At 44.8% G+C, this 17,638-nt stretch overlaps 1 protein-coding gene across 6 annotated transcripts in view; it reads left to right on the top strand.

Annotated features, from left to right (window-relative positions):
- Positions 1-17,345: 17,345 nt before the first annotated feature.
- Positions 17,346-17,638, top strand: part of sugct (succinyl-CoA:glutarate-CoA transferase) — a 404,067-nt gene continuing 403,774 nt past the window's right edge. For all 6 annotated transcript variants that reach the window (XM_055633822.1, XM_055633824.1, XM_055633819.1 and 3 more), the window contains exon 1: positions 17,346-17,567. In XM_055633822.1, coding sequence (XP_055489797.1) covers positions 17,483-17,567 — 85 coding nt within the window. In that variant the 5' untranslated portion in view covers positions 17,346-17,482. The remainder of the gene's footprint in view (positions 17,568-17,638) is intronic.

Genomic DNA, 17,638 nt, shown 5'->3' with positions numbered 1-17,638 from the left:
CAGATAAAGGTCAGAGTGAGATGGTAAATTAAAGTAGCAGGAAATCTGAAACAGGTGCTCAACAAAGTCGTCACCCAAAATTGGTTTGTTATTTCGAAAATAGAATTTATTGTTGCATATTTTCATAAAATTAAGCAAATCTAGCTCAAAAGATGTATTGGGAGATGAACATGCTATTTAGAGTATTGCTGGTCCCACCTTATAAATGTGTTGGAATCAGGCAAATTTACGACCTTTGACGTGCAAGGAATTTCAATGTTATGGGTGTATGTGAGCTGTTGTGTTCTTCACTTGTCATTGAACCCAGTCAGAAAAGTCTTTAATGTTATTCTTTATAGCACATCAATTTGCTGGGCTATATGTCCCATGCACACATCCTGATCAAACCCCTTTGCCCAAGGCCCCAGCTACAATGGGAGGTATGAAAATATACTGAAAGAAGCTTCATATTGAAAATTATCTGCAGGGAGCATATGTACTGTGCCTCAGATGGGTTTGCACAATAGCAGAGCACTGAGGGGAAATGGGAAAGCTTTGAAGAGGGGAGGAGTTAAACTGACGTAAATGCCTTGTCTGGTAAATTAGAGAAATACTTGGGGATTGCTGCAATAGAAGCTAAACATTCTGGAAATACTCCCCAGGTCAGCATAGCTCGAGAAAGAAACTTAATTAAAATTTTAGGGTGATAATGGTAACACAAACATTAACTGCATAATTCATCTAAAGTGACTCACTACATCTCGCAGATAGTAAAGAAACTTCCTACTCATCACTTAAAAATATTAGGGCAGAACAGTGGTGCAGCTGGTCGAGCTGCTGTCACACAGTACCAGAGACCCAGATTTGATCCTTTCATTGGGTGCTGTCAGTGTGGAGTTTGCACGTTCTCCCTATAACCCTGTGGGCTTCCAGGTGCTCCGGTTTCCTCCCACATCCCAAAAATGTGTAGGTTTAGGTGAATTGGCCTCTGTAAATTGCCCCTAATATGTAGAGAGTGTGTGCGAATGTGGGGTAATATTGAACTAGTGTGAACGTATGATACATGGTTGTCGGTATGCACGAAGGGCCTATTTCTATGCTGTGTCTATAAACTAAGCAAAACTAATATGTATGACTCCCTTCAAATAAGCATTGTTCAAGAAACTTAAAATTGAACACCTTCATTCAGTCTTCAGTGCTGGATTGAAAGATGACTGCACTGCTCAAGGTATCTTCTGAGATGTTTAACAGATGTGACATTATTTGCAGAGCAGCAAGGAAGGTCTCCCCATATTCCTGTCCTATATAGAAACATAGAAAATAGGTGCAGGAGTAGGCCATTCGGCCCTTTGAGCCTGCACCGCCATTCAATATGATCATGGCTGATCATCCAACTCAGTATCCTGTACCTGCCTTCTCTCCATACACCCTGATCCCTTTAGTCACAAGGGCCACATCTAACTCCCTCTTAAATATAGCCAATGAACTGGCCTCAACTACTTTCTATGGCAGAGAACTCCACAGATTCACCACTCTCTGTGTGAATTTTATTTTCTCATCTAGGTCCTAAAAGACGTCCCCCTTATCCTTAAACTGTGACCTCTTGTTCTGGACTTCCCCAACATCGGGAACAATCTTCCTGCATCTAGCCTGTCCAACCCCTTAAGGATTTTGTACGTTTCTAAAAGACACCCCCTCAATCTTCTAAATTCTAGCGAGTACAAGCTGAATCTATCCAGTCTTTCTTCATATAAATCCTGCCATCCCAGGAATCGGTCTGGTGAACCTTCCCTGTACTCCCTCTATGGCAAGAATGTATTTCCTCAGATTAGGAGACCAAAACTGTACGCAATACTCCAGGTGTGGTCTCGCCAAGGCTCTGTACAACTGCAGTAGAACATCCCTGCTCCTATACTCAAATCCTTTTGCTTTCTTCACTGCTTGCTGCACCTGCATGCCTACTTTCAATATATATAAATATTATATATATAAAATATATTTTTGTCTGAAGAAGGGTTTCGGCCCGAAATGTTGCCTATTTCCTTCGCTCCATAGATGCTGCTGCACCCGCTGAGTTTCTCCAGCACTTTTGTGTACCTGCCTACTTTCAATGACTGGTGTACCATGACACCCACGTCTCGTTACATCTCCCTTTTCCTAATCAGCCACCATTCAGATAACATACTTTCCTGTGCTTGCCACCTAAGTGGATAACCTCACACTTATCCACATTATACTACATCTGCCATGCATTTGCCCACTCACCCAACCTATCAGTCACCTTGCAGCCTCCTAGCATCCTCACAGATAACACTGCCCCCCCCAGCTTCGTGTCATTCGCAAACTTGGAGATGTTGCATTCAATTCCCTCGTCCAAATCATTAATATATATTGTAAATAGCTGGGGTCCCAGCACTGAGCCTTGCGGTACCCCACTACTCACTGCATGCCATTCTGAAAAGGACCCGTTTACTCCTACTCTTTGCTTCCTGTCTGCCAGCCAGTTCTCTATCCACGTCAATACTGAACCCCCAATACCGTGTGCTTTAAGTTTGCATACTAATCTCTTATGTGGGACCTTGTCGAAAGATTTCTGAAAGTCCACATATAACACATCCACTGGTTCTCCTTCATCCACTCTACTAGTTACATCCTCGAAAAATTCTATAAGATTCGTCAGACATGATTTACCTTTCATAAATCCATGCTGACTTTGTCCAATGATTTCACCACTTTCCAAATGTGCTGCTATCCCATCTTTAATAACTGACTAGCATTTTCCCAACTACCGATGTTAGACTAACTGACCTGTAATTCCCCATTTTCTCTCTGCCTCCCTTTTTAAAAAGTGGGGTTACATTAGCTACCCTCCAATCCTCAGGAACTACTCCAGAACCTAAAGAGTTTTGAAAAATTATCACTAATGCATCCACTATTTCTGGGACTACTTCCTTAAGCACTCTGGGATGCAGCCTATCTGGCCCTGGGGATTTATCGACCTTTAATCCATTCAATTTACCTAACACCACTTCCCGACTAACCTGGATTTCACTCAGCGCCTCCATCTCATTTGACCCCCGGTCCCCTGCTTTTTCCGGCAAATTATTTATGTCTTCCTTAGTGAAGACAGAACCAAAGTAGTTGTTTAATTGGTCTGCCATGTCCTTGTTCCCCATGATCAATTCACCTGTTTCTGACTGCAAGGGACCCACATTTGTTTTAATTAATCTTTTTCTCTTCACATATCTATAAAAGCTTTTGCAGTCAGTTTTTAAGTTCCCTACCAGTTTTCTTTCATAATCTATCTTCCCTTTCCAAATTAAGCCCTTTGGCCTCCTCTGCTGGACTCCCAGTCCTCTGGTAGGCTGCTTTTTCTGGCTAATTTGTATGCTTCATCTTTTGTTTTGATACTATCCCTGATTTCCCTGACAGCACTGTTAATAACAATGAACTGGCTATTTTTCCTCATGCTGTTTAGGGGACCCTGTGCGGAAATTGAATCCATGTTTTCTACTTGTATCTTTTTTTTTTGCAATTTCTGCACTGTTGTAGTTGGCACTTAATTGTTAACAGTTGTGCTTTTGGAGATGATGAGGTATTGCTATGAACTGCTATAGAACTAGTTCTACATTGTTACAGGAGTTTGAGTGACAATAAAAGAACCAAGATACCAAGATGTCCCATCTAAGTTAGTACGATTTGCTAATGTTATAGTACCTGCCTCAACTACCTCCTCTGGCAGCTTGTTCTATATTTCCACCGCCCTTTGAGTGGAAAAAAACTGCCCCTTGGGTTCTTATTAAATCTTTCCCCTCTTACCTTGAACCAATGTCCTCTAATTCTTGGGGGCAAAGACTTCCCATTCATCCTGTTTATTACCCTCCTGATTTTATACATCTTCCAGGCTCCTACATTACAAGGAATAATGTCCTAACTTGCCCAACTTCTCCTTACAACTCTGTCCCTCAATTCCTGGCACCACCCTTGTCAAGTTTTTCTGCACTCTTTCTAAATTAATGGCATCTTTCCTACAGCAGGTGTCCTAAATTGGTGCTGGTGTAACTCAGTGGGCCAGGTAGGTTGGGCCCCGACCTTGAACATAACCTATGCATGTTCTGTGATGCTGCCTGACTTGCTGAGTTACTCCAGCACTTTGTCTTTTGTAACATTCCAACTTCTTTACTCAGTGCCAAGACTGATAAGGTCAGTGTGCCAAAACGCCTCCTTCACTGCAGTTTACCTGTGGAGACTTTTTGGGAAGTATGTATTTGTACTCGGACTGTTCCACAACACTCCCTACCGCTTTACCGTTCACTGTGAAAGTCTTACCTTGGTTTGACTTACCAAAATGCAATACTTCACACTTATCTGAATTAAATTCCATTTGCCATTTCTCGCCCCACTTATGTTGCTGATCAAGATACCGCTGTAATTCTTGATAACCTTTACAGTCCACAATACCACCTGTTTTTGTGTAATCTACTAACTTTATTGTGGTTTGTATATTCATACATTTCATCCAGCTTGTTGATATAATTGACAAGAAACAATGGGGCCAGCACTGACTTCTGAACAACGCTACTAGTTGCAGGCCTCTAGGCTGAAAAAAGACCTTCCATCATCATCCTCTGCTTCCTCTCATTAAATTAATATAGTTTCTGACAAAATGTGTCAAGTAGAATTTTGTCAAATTGTTCCTGTTATTCCCAGAAGGGTATGGCAATATGATGAATAATAATTATGTATCAAAAAATGTAACAACTATTCATCACATAGATAGATTCATGGGATGAGGGGTCTGTTGTGAAAGTTTAGAGAATAGAGGCCAGATTTGCCTCCACTTTAGAGGAACGAAAGCTGATCTTAATGAAATGTTAAAAATCCATACGAAAGAGCACTGCATGGATGATTTTTATATACAATGTGTGCAGGAGTAGGCCATTCAGCCCTTCGAGCCCATGTGATCATGGATGATCATCCCTGAATTACTATCTAAAGCAAAAATTGCAGTCACAAAATAGAGTTGGCCATTTGGGATAAGAGTCTTTGGAACTTTCTACGAAAGAAGGTTTAGTCATTGAGTACATTCAAGATGGAGATCAAATGATTTTTAGATATTAAGGGAATCTGGGTGTGTAGACTTGGTATGAAAAGATGATACTGGGGTGACAGATTAGTCATGAATCTATTGAATGGTGGAACAGGTGCAAGGAACTGAATGGCCAACACTTGGTGCTGGTTTTTGTGTTCAACTTAATTGTGTCTCATTGCACAAGGCAAGATAGTTCATCCTATCCTGCTCTGACAAAGGTTCTTTGACAAAATATTTACTCCATTTCTTTTTGCGCAGAAGCTACCTGAACTGTTGAACGATTGAAAGATGCTGCATGGAAGCAGGCCCATTGAGTCCACTCTGACCATCGATCACCCATTTACACTATGGCTATGTTATCCAACTCTTGCATCCACTTCCTGCACAAGGGGCAATTTACAGAGGCCCATTAACACTTACTAACCCATATGTCTTTGGCTTGTGGGAAGTAAGTGGAACACCCGGAGAAATACCACAAATTCACAGGGACAATGTGCACTGAGGCAGTGGCTCTGCCAGCATTTTGTGTTTAATTCAACCCACTGTTTTGTTGCAAAGTAACTCTGGGAGACAATCCTAGGTGTATTTTATGAACCTGTCGTCCAAATCACTTGGCAAATTTGATTTGCGATATCTATTGGAAATAGAAATCTTTGTCATAAACTGTTATCTCTTGATAGTACTCAGCATATTTATTACCACTACAAAGATGCATTGGAGGAGTAACTCAACGTATTAGGCAGCATCTCCGGAGCGTTGAAGAGAAGGAGCCTGTCGGGAATCGCAGAGGGGGGAGCAGTGAGAGGAGGTCTCACAAAATCTAATTGAAGAGTGTTGAAGAGCAGCTTGATTTGTAGGGGGAACAGTGTGGTTCTCACAGAACTCGGAATACTGTCACTTGTGTTTTTTGTCACTTGTTATTAGTTTTTTCCCCCCACCAATACTGATTTTGGTTCCTGTTTTATGAGCTTTGATTATTCTCAGTTACTGCTCACCAGTCTTTCTCACTCATTTACCAGCATCGTTCTTTATAATGTCAAGGTGAAACATTTGGATTGTGAGTTCAATCCACAATATTCTAAGGTACACAAAAATGCTGGAGAAACTCAGCGGGTGCAGCAGCATCTATGGAGCGAAGGAAATAGGCAACGTTTCGGGCTGAAACCCTTCTTCAGGCTGATGGGGGGTGGCAGGGAGAAGAAAGGAAAAAGGAGGAGGAGCCCGAGAGCTGAGGAAGGGGTTGTGCAAGGGCTAACAAAATTGGGAGAATTCAATGTTCATGCCCACAGGATGCAGACTCCCCAAGCGGAATATGAGGTGCTGTTCCTCCAATTTCCGGTGTTGCTCGCTCTAGCCATGGAGGAGACCCAGGACAGAGAGGTCGGATTCGGAGTGGGAGGGGGAGTTGAAGTGCTGAGCCACCGGGAGGTCAGGTAGGTTCTTGCGGACCGAACGGAGGTGTTCGGCGAAACGATCGCCCAGCCTCACCTTAGTTTCACCGATGTAGATCAGCCGACATTAGAGCAGCGGATGCAATAGATGAGGTTGGAGGAGATGCAGGTGAACCTCTGTTGCACCTGGAACGACTGCTTAGGTCCTTGAATGGAGTTGAGGGGGGAGGTAAAGGCGTAACATTCCAACACGGGCGTGAGTGTTAACATAGCCTAGCCACGGGAAAACATGTTTGCAAAATAATTTAAACAACTATTCTGTGCGAGAATCTCAGGGTAAGAGAATAGATTTTAAATAGATACTTACAGAGCTGTGAAGCAGGCATAAAGGATTAAGCCGCATCGTCCTTCATTATAATTGAGTGATTTGGATGCATGTGATATGTGGTATGTTATTTCTTTACAAATTGTAGCAAACATTTATTTGGTTAAGGAAACATATGTTGTGGTCTCAGAACCAGCATACACTGTTGTTTTTCAGGTCTCCCACACTGACAAGCACATGCAGGAAAAACATCCTGTCTCAGTGACTTTGCACAACAATTTGGCCTGAAGATAAACCAGAAAAAATCTGAAGTAATGACACTTAACATACAAAACCCCTTGACAATCCAAGTGAATGGAAACTATCTTCCCATAACTGAGGAGTTTACCTATCTTGGTAGCAAAGTCAGACATGATGGCGAAGCACCCAATGACATCAAGAACCGGCTAAACAAGGCTAGGAATGTTTTCAGAATGCTAAACAATATATGGAGGTCCCAGCAATAAAGCACCAAGACCAAGCTGAAGTTATACCACAGCTGTGTCCTCTCCACCCTCCTATATGGCTCGGAATGCTGGAGAATGACAGGAGCGACATCAACCAGCTGTCAGTCTTCCCTACTAAGAACCTGAAAAGAATCCTTAGAATAATTTGGCCAAACACGATATGCAACCACGATCTCCTTGCTCACTGCCAACCAGAAGGCATGGAAACCATCATCATGAGAAGGTGCTGGAACTGGATTGGCCATATACTGAGAAGAGAACCAGACAGCATCCCAAGAATAGCCCTGTACTGGACACCGGAAAGGAAATGGAAAAGAGGGAGACCCAAAACTACCTGGTGTCGAACTGTAGAGGAGGAAATGAAAACAATGGACCTGACCTGGGGTAGTGTCCAGAAGCTAGCCCAGAACAGACTGGAGTGGAGGACCTTTGTTGCTGCCCTACATGACAATATACAATAGGGTGCAGGAGTAGGCCATTTGGCCCTTCGAGTCAGCACCGCCATTCAATGTGATCATCGCTGATCATCCCCAATCAGTACCCCATCCTGCCTTCTCCCCATATTCCCTGACTGCTATTTTTAAGAGCACTATCTAGCTCTCTTGAAAGCATCCAGAGAACCTGCCTCCACCGCCCTCTGAGGCAGAGAATTCCACAGACTCACCACTCTCTGTGAGAAAAAATGTTTCCTCATCTCCATTCTAAATGGCTTGCTCCTTTTTCGTAAACTGTGGCCCCTGGTTCTGTACTCCTCCAACATCAGGAACATGTTTCCTGCCTCTAGCGTGTCCAAGCCCTTAATAGTCTTATTTGTTTCAATGAGATATCCTCTCATCCTTCGAAACCCCAGAGTGTACAAGCCCAGTTGCTCCATTCTCTCAGCATATGACAGTCTCGCCATCCCAGGAATTAACCTTGTAAACCTACACTGCACTCCCTCAATAGCAGGAATGTCCTTCCTCAAATTAGGGGACCAAAACTGCACACAATACTCCAGGTGTGGTCTCACTAGGGCTCTGTACAACTGCAGAAGGACCTCTTTGCTCCTATATACGATTCCTCTTGTTATAAAGGCCAACATGCCATTCACTTTCCTCACTGCCTGCTGCACCTGCATGCTTACTTTCACAGACTGATGTACAAGGACCCCCCAGATCCCGTAATACTTCCCCTTTTCCCAAATAAACGCCATTTAGATAGTAATCTACCATCCTGTTTCCGCAACCAAAGTGGTTAACATCACATTTATCCGAATTAAACTGCATCTGCCATGCATCTGCTCACTCCCCCAACCTGTCCAAGGCACCCTGCATTCTCATAGCATCCTCCTCACAGTTCCCACTGCCACCCAGCTTTGTGTCATCTGCAAATTTGCTAATGTTACTTTGAATCCCTTCATCCAAATCATTGATGCAAATAGCTGCGGTCCCAGCACCGAGCCTTGCGGTACCTCACTAGTCGCTGCCTGCCATTCTGAAAGGGACCCGTTAGTCCCTACTCTTTGTTTCCTGTCTTCCAACGAATTCTCTATCCATGTCAGCACTCTACCCCCATACCACGTGCCCTAATTTTGCCCACTTATCTCCTATGTGGGACCTTATCAAATGCTTTCTGAAGGTCCAGGTACACTACATCCACTGGCTCTCCCTTGTCCATTTTCCTAGTTACATCTTCAAAAAATTCCAGAAGATTAGTCAAGCATGATTTCCCCTTTGTAAATCCATGCTGACTCAGACCGATCCTGTTACTTCTATCCAAATGTGCGGCTATCTCATCTTTTATAATTGACTCTGGCATCTTCCCCACCACCCATGTCAGGCTAACTGGTCTATAATTCCCCGTTTTCTCTCTCCCGCCTTTCTTAAAAAGTGGGATAACATTAGCTACCCTCCAATCCACAGGAACTGATCCTGAGTCTATAGAACATTGGAAAATTAACACCAATGCATCCACGATTTCTAGAGCCACTTCCTTAAGTACCCTGGGATGCAGACCACCAGGCCCTGGGGATTTATCAGCCTTCAGTCCCATCAGTCTACCCAACACCATTACCTGCCTAATGTGTATTTCCTTCAGTTCCTCTGTCACCCCAGATCCTGACCACTACTATATCAGGAAGATTGTTTGTGTCCTCCTTAGTGAAGACAGATCCAATGTACCTGTTCAACTCATCTGCCATTTCCTTGTTCCCCATAATAAATTCACCTTTTCGGTCTTCAAGAGTCCAACTTTGGTCTTAATTAATGTTTTCCTCTTCACATGGCAAAAGAAGCTTTTACTATCCTGCTTTATATTCTTGGCTAGCTTACCTTCGTACCTCATCTTTTCGCCCCATATTGTCTTTTTGGTTATCTTCTGTTCTTCTTTAAACATTGCCCAATCCTCTTGCTTCCTGCTCATCTTTGCTACGTTGTACTTCTTCGCTTTAATTTTTATACTATTATGCCAGGAGGCATAATAGGCAGTAAGTAAGTAAATCAAGGCTAATCCTTTCTCAAGTATACAGAGAAGATCCAAAGGCACAGGATTGAAGAAAATCAACACAATTCCTCGGTGCCCTAATTATTTCTTTAATCATCATGATATAGGATTATAAATGACACAGAAATAGCCCCCACACCCATCAGTCCATGACTGTTTCATGCTGCACTTCAGGGACACATGTATCCATCAGTATAATGCTCTGTTTTCTTTTCCTGTAATGCTCATCTCGACTCCCCTGCATTGAAAATATTCACTTCAACCTCATTGTGTTGGAGTGATTTTTAACGTTTTCACCATTCTTTAGTTAACAAAGTTTCTTCTAAATTATTTATTTTATATCGTGGTCTTATACCAAAGTTGAGGTTATAATAAAGGCACACCAGAAGAAACACTTCTCAGGCAAGGCTAAGTTTATGATACTGAATGATAATTTAGCATGTGAACTGGATGGAATCAAGTACTTGAGGATAAATCAATGTCTTAACGGTGTAATAAAAATAGGAAATACTCAGCAGGTCCAGCATCATCCATTGACAGAATTAGAGTTAATGTTTTAGGTTGATGCCTTTTTGAAGTTTAAGCATGTTCTGTTATTTCAGTCATCATTCGGGGAGAAAATTAGGGAAATAATTTACAGCTCCTGAATGATAAGGAGCATGCAGAGACAATTGGGTAACCAATACGAGGAATAGACACAAAGAACTGGAGTGGCTCCGTGGGTTAGACTACATCTCCGGAGAATAGGAATAGGTGACTTTTTGGGTTGAGACTGATGATCCTTGGTGTCCTCTGATATATTTGATCAGGCCCGGAGGATTTATCCACCTTCATAAGCTTTAAGACTTTCTCTACACTAATACCAACTGTCCACAATATCCTTCCATTAACTGTCCCAGATTCCCCAGTTTTCACATCTTCACAGTAAACACAGAGGAGAAATACTCAATAAGAACCTTGCTCATCTCCTGTGCAGAGATGACAGCTTTGGTTTCTAAAGTGCCCTATTCTCTCACGAATCACCATCTTTCCCTTAATGTACATAAAATGTCTATCTTCATAATACAGCACACACTGGTGATGCATGCAGCCACTTCCAACAGGATCCCACCACTTTGGTTTCCGCAGAGACTCCCTGCTTAACTGATCAAGAAGGAACTGCAGATGCTGGAAAATCGAAGGTACACAAAAAAGCTGGAGAAACTTATCTCCATCGCAGGTGATAGACTTCTGACCGACATCCACTATAAACCCACTGACTCCCATGGCTATCTAGACTACACTTCTTCCCACCCTGCTTCCTGTAAGGACTCCATTCCCTACTCCAAATTCCTCCGCCTACGCCGCATCTGCTCCCAGGATGAGGCGTTCCACAACAGGGCATCTGAAATGTCCTCATTCTTCAGGGAACGGGGGTTCCCCTCCTCCACCATAGATGAGGCTCGTATCAGGGTCTCTTCCATACCCCGCAACACTGCTCTCTCTCTCCCCATCCCCGCACTCGCAACAAGGGCAGAGTCCCCCAGTCCTCACCTTTCACCCCACCAGCCGTCACATACAAATAATCCTCCGTCGTTTTCGCCACCTCCAACGTGACCCCCACCACTCGCCACATCTTCCCATCTCTCCCCATGTCTGCCTTCCACAAAGACTGCTCCCTCTGCAACTCCCTTGTCAATTCTTCCCTTCCCTCCCGTACCACCCCCTCCCCGAGCACTTTCCGTTGCAACCGCAAGAGATGCAACACCTGTCCCCTTACCTCCCCCCTCGATTCCATTCAAGGACCCAAGCAGTCATTCCAGGTGCGACAGAGGTTCACCTGTATCTCCTCCAAACTCATCTACTACATCCACTGCTCTAGATGTCAGCTGATCTACATCGGTGAGACCAAGCGGTGGTTGGGCGATTGTTTCGCCGAACACCTCCGCTCGGTCCGCAAGAACCTACCTGATCTCCCGGTGGCTCAGCACTTCAACTCCCCCTCCCACTCTGAACCCAACCTCTCTGTCCTGGGTCTCCTCCATGGCCAGAGCGAGCAACACCGGAAATTGGAGGAACAGCTCCTCATATTCCGCTTGGGGAGTCTGCATCCTGCGGGCATGAACATTGAATTCTCCCAATTTTGTTAGCCCTTGCTGTCTCCTCCCCTTGCCCTCGGGCTGTCTCCTCACATCCCCCAGTCCTCGGGCTCCTCCTCCTTTTTCCTTCCTTCTCCCCGCCACCCCATATCAGTCTGAAGAAGGGTTTCGGCTTGAAACGTTGCCTATTTCCTTTGCTCCATAGATGCTGCTGCACCCGTTGAGTTTCTCCAGCTTTTTTGTGTACCTCCCTGCTTAACTCATCCCATCCAAACCACCCCCTTCCCAGGTACCTTCCCCTGCCACTTCAGGAGGTGCAACACCTGTCCCTATACCTCCTCCCTCGACCATCTAAGGACCCCGACAGTCCTTTCAGGCGAGGCAGAGGTTCACTTGCACCTCCTCCAACCTCATCTGCTGTTCCAGGTGTGGACTTCTATATATCGGCGAGACCAAGTGCAGGCTCGGCGATCGTTTCGCTGAACACCTTTGCTCAGTCCACCTCGGCCTATATGATCTACCGGTTGGCAAACGCATTAAGTCCCCCTCCCATTCCCACACTGACCTTTCTGTCCCGGGCCTCTTCCATTGTCAGAGTGAGGTCAAATGTAAACTGGAGGAACAGCATCTCATATTTTACTTGGACAGCTTACAACGCAGTAGTATGAACATTGATTTCTCTAACCAAGTAACCCTTACATCCTCTCTCCCCTTACATTCTCTCTCTCTCTCTCTCTCTCTCTCCCTCTCCCTCTCCTCTCTCTCTCTACCTCTCTCTCTCTATACCTTTACTAGTTTTACTGCCGTCCTGTTGAGTGCCGCTGACAGTATACTCATTGTCACCTATCCCACACCCAACCTCTCCCACATTTCCTTGATTATCATTGCTTTTTGCATATCTTCTATTCATTTCTCCTAAGTACCGTCCATATCTCTCATTCCCCTTTACCCCTGACTCTGTCTGAAGAAGGGTCTCAACCCAAAACGTCACCTATTCCTTTTATCCAGAGATGCTGCCTGACGGCTGAGTTACTCCATCTGTGTTTCCTATATCAAACAAAGACAAGTAATTCAAATGTATTTTATTGTCCTTAAATGTTTTGCAATAGGTTGCAATAGTAATAGTGCAAATGCAATAGTATTTATCTATTTATTTTACTGGTCCAAAAAATGTTAATGATCTGCACAATAACCACTAGGAGGCATCAGAGACCCAATGCTACAGTTAGAATAACGATAGTGTAATGATCCCCACTCCAGCATGCACTGGACTTTGGTGATGTGTAGGAAGGAACTGCAAATGCTGGTTTACACCGAAGATAAACACAAAATGCTGGAGTAACTTAGCAGGACAGGCAGCATCTTTGGAGAGAAGGAATGGGTGACATTTCGGGTAGAAACCCTTCTTCAGTGCAAATCTTCTGGACTATTGGATGCCATCTATTAACATTTCAACACACTTTAATTTAATTTAAAAATAAATATTATACAGTAACATTCCAGTGAGCCTGGTAAGTTTCAAGGGAATGTGGGAAACAGATCTGGGATTTTTTTTAAGGCAGTGTGGTCAACAGAATCAGATTAAAGGTAGACACAAATTGCTGGAGTAACTCAGCGGGACAGGCAGCATCTCTGGAGAGAAGGGAGAACTAGGATGAGGGAGGGAGAGGGAAAGCAAGGGTTAATTAAAGTTAGATAAGTCAATATTCATTCTGCTGGGGTTGTAAGCTGCCCAAGCGAAATATGAGGTGCTGTTCTTCCAATTTGCACTAGGCCTCACTCTGACAGTGGAGAAGGCCCAGGATAGAAAGGTCAGTATGTGGGTGGGAAGGGGAGCTATTGTTTGGCAACCAGCAGATCAGGTAGGTTTAGCAGGACTGAGCAGAGGTGTTCAGCGAAACGATCACCACCTGTCTATCTTCAGTGTGAACCAGCATCTGCAGTTCCTTCTTACTCAATATTCATACAGCTGGGTTGTAAAGCTGCCCAAGGGAAATATGAGGTGCTGTTCCTCCAATTTGCATTGTGTTTAGCAACCGGGAGATCATGTAGATCTTGGCAGACTGAGCAAACTAAATTTATATTATTGTCATGTGTACTGAGATTCTGCTAGTTATCCAGGAAAATCATTACCAAATATCCTTTTAATTCAATTTATTCTGGTGGGAATGAGCTTTTAAGCTCAAACTAGCTTTGTTAAAATTTCTTTGAAAAATAATATCTTAAACTTGTCTGCCATAAATTATTTTGTTCACATTTGAAGTATGACCTTGGAGAACCAGTTGATTCTGCCCTCTGGTCATGTATAACAAACTTACAACCTATGTACAGGATTCACAATCATTTCAGTTTTACAATGACATTGAAAATGGTGCCAATACTTGGCATCTTTTGCATGCGGTCTCAGAGGACTATCACTGTACACCCTGATAATCGGGGATTGTGCTAGGTGTGGCAAAACATTGCTGAACTGTATGCAAACAAAAGGGTTTCACTGTGTATTTACACGATATGATAAAACTTTATCATCCCTGGAGGGAAATTATCCCCAGGGCAGAGGATTCTAAACGATTTCCCTCTCCCCCCACACCTGGTCCCTTTTTGTTCTCCCACCATCCCTCAAGGCGGTCCCCCCACACCGGGTCCCCATTGTCTTCCCCTCCCCTCCTCATGCTCATTGACCATGAGGCCCCACCACAATTGAGGCTCCCGTTGCCGCCGAGGCTCCCATCCCTGCCTCCGTTGAGTTTACTTAGGCCCAGACAGGCCTTACCGCCCGGCCTCTCCATGGTCCCCTGGGAGGCCTGTGAGGCGAGTCGGGCCTACCCGGGTGCAATCAGGTCGTCGGTCGTCATTCTGGTCGGTGGCGGCGTGGTTGTTTGGCGGGTGGATCGGGCCTGTACAGCTCCCCGGGATACTCCTGCCGTTTGCGAGACTCGCCGGGATATATGGCAATAAAGCATCATTGACTATCTGGTAGTGTAAAAAGTGCAGAATACAAATAGTGTTGACACAAAAGACTGCAGTTGCTGGTTTACAAAAAAAAAATTACATAAAGTGCTGGAGTAACACCAAATGCTGCCTAACCTACTGAGTTAGCAGAATTCAGTGTTAACAGTTACAGAGAAGCAATATATATTTTTTAAATGTACAAGGGCCAGAACAAGATAGGTTGGAAGATCGGAAAATTCATCCTTAATAATAGGAGAGTTTGATATTAATGGGAAACTGTTTTTGAGAAGTGAGACTGAGCAGGATGTGAGAGGTGCTTGGTTATGTTGGCTGATTACCAGAGGCAGCTTAAAGTGCAGATGGTCAATGGAGTAGGGGGGAGAGATTGGTTTGAGTGATGGATTGAACTGCGTCCACACCTCTCCGCAACTTCTTGCAGTCTTGGGCGAAGCAGTTGCTATTATCAAGCTGTGATGCATTTGGATGGGATGGTTTCTATGGTTCAACAGTAGAAATTGGTAAGAGGCATTGAGAATGTCCTTAGCCATCTGAAGAAGTAGAATCACTGTGTGCTTTCTTGGCCCATAGCATCGATGGGGTTGGACTAAGACAAATTGTTGTTGATATTTACATCTCGTAACTTGAAGCTATAGACTATTTCCACTTCAGCTGGGCATGTACTCTACCCTGCTTCCAGAAGTCCATGACTAGCTTCCATGAAGTCCATGACCATGGTTGTCTTGATACCATGATACTCAGCTTTCCGTCTTGATTTATACTGTCATCTGGATGCTTGTAAATAGATCTAGAACAGAATTGGTTGCACAGTCGTGAGTGTCTTGGGAAAATCATATGGGCGGGGGGGGGACTCAGAAACCAGCCATGGGGAGCAGTGGTATTGAGAATTACTGTGCAAGATATTTTATGCCATCTGTTCAGATTGAAGCTTATCGGGCCAGGGCCTTAAAGATCCAATCCATTTGCGGATTGGGGGTTCTGAGACCCAGGTCCAGTTAAAATAGCTATAAGAAACGTTGCATCAGTTGAGAGATCAGTAGATAAGTCATTGTAGTAGTGACAATGGGTTCCAGGGAGACAGCACTTCTGAACCAAAATGGTCAGAGACGGAGAAGGAGGATCTGCCAGGGGAGAACTGCCGAGAACTAAGGGGGACCACAAATGGATTGTGTTAAAATTGAATACTTTGTCAGTGCTCTTTATGTGGGGACTATTGCATGCAAAACAAAGAATATCACGGTGACTTGTTGCATGTGACAATGAAGTATCCTTCATTCATCCTTCATCCTTTTCCAGCATATATTAATTTCACTTTGCAACGTCTTCCTCACTCGAAATCTGATAATAACTGATAAATTATTATTGATAGACACAAAATGTTGGAGTAACTCAGTGGGACAGGCAGCAACTCTGGAGAGCAGGAATGGATGACCTTTCGGGCCGAGTCCCTTCTTCAGACCAGTCAGGGGAAAGTGAAACGAGAGATAGGTAGAGAGAAATAGAACAAATGGATGAAAGGTATGCAAAAAAGTAACCGATGAAGAAAACAGGGTGCTGTTAGCTGTTTGCTAGGTGAGAACAGGAACCTGGTGCAACTTGGGTGGGGGAGGGATGGAGAGTGGGTTTAGTGCAAGGGTTACAAGTTAGATAAATCAATATTCATACCACTGGGCTGAAAGCTGCTCAGAGAAATATGAGATGCTGTTCCTCGAATTTGCGATTAGACAACGAGGAGACCGAGGATAGAAAGGTCTGTGTGGGAATGGGAATTGTTAGGCAACCGGGTGATCAGGTAGATTCAGGCGGGCTGAGCGAAAGTGTTCAGCGAAACCATCGCCGGTCTACATTTGGTCTCGCCGATATAAAAGAGTCCACACCTTGAACAATGGATACAGTAAATGAGGTTGGAGGAGGTGCAAGTGAACCTCAGCCTAACTTGAAAGGACTGTTGGGGTCCCTGGACAGAGTCGAGGGAGGAGGTACAGGGACAGGTGGTTTGGGTGGGAAGGGATGAGTTAACCAAGGAGTTCCTCCCTCCAGCACATCCAGTTTAAATTCCATTTGGAATATTTTGGAGGACCAAGAAACCAAGAGTTGCGGAGGGAACAGTCTCTGCGGAAGGAGGAAAGGGGTGGCGATGGGAAGATGTGGCTAGTGAGGGGGATCCCATTGGAGGTGGCGGAAATTTCAGAGGATTATGTGTTGTATGAGACGGCTGATGGGGTGGAAGGTGAGGACCAAAGCTCCTCTAGTATCTTTGGTGAGGACTAGGGGGCCACCCCAGTACTTACCTTCCACCTGTCCCTGTTGCGACAGTACTTACCTTCCACCTGTCCCTGTTGCGACTAGGGGGAGGGGGGAATCATGTGCGGGGTACCGAGGGGACCATTGTGAGGCACTTGTTGTTCATTAATTGCTGTCTAGGTAACAATTAAACCGGGTTGACTGTGTGAATGTCCGCCTCCCAGCGCTGGCTGTGTCTCGGTGACATTGCCGCACCTGGTGCTCTCTCCCTCCCTCTCCCTCTCTCCCTGTCTCTCTGTGTGCGGGTCCCGCCCCGTTGCCCCGGAGTGACCGCTGCACCTTTCCCCCGGCTCCCCCTCCCTTCCCTCCCCGTCCCGGCTGCACTGTGCGGCGGCGGCGGCGGCGGCGGCGGCGGGATGAGCCTTGTTTCCGGGGCGAGGACGTTGCTGCGGCGCCGGGCGGCGGCGGGATGGAGTCGGGCCTGTGGGCAGCGGGGTGCAGGTAGGCCCGGGCCCTGGGGTCTGTAACACAGTTCTCCAAAAATATACACCATCATATACAACAAGTTAAAT

Source organism: Leucoraja erinacea, chromosome 4 (genome assembly GCF_028641065.1).
Source record: "Leucoraja erinacea ecotype New England chromosome 4, Leri_hhj_1, whole genome shotgun sequence".
In the NCBI taxonomy this organism is placed as follows: Eukaryota; Metazoa; Chordata; class Chondrichthyes; order Rajiformes; family Rajidae; genus Leucoraja; species Leucoraja erinaceus.
This window is presented reverse-complemented; position numbering and strand designations above follow the sequence as displayed.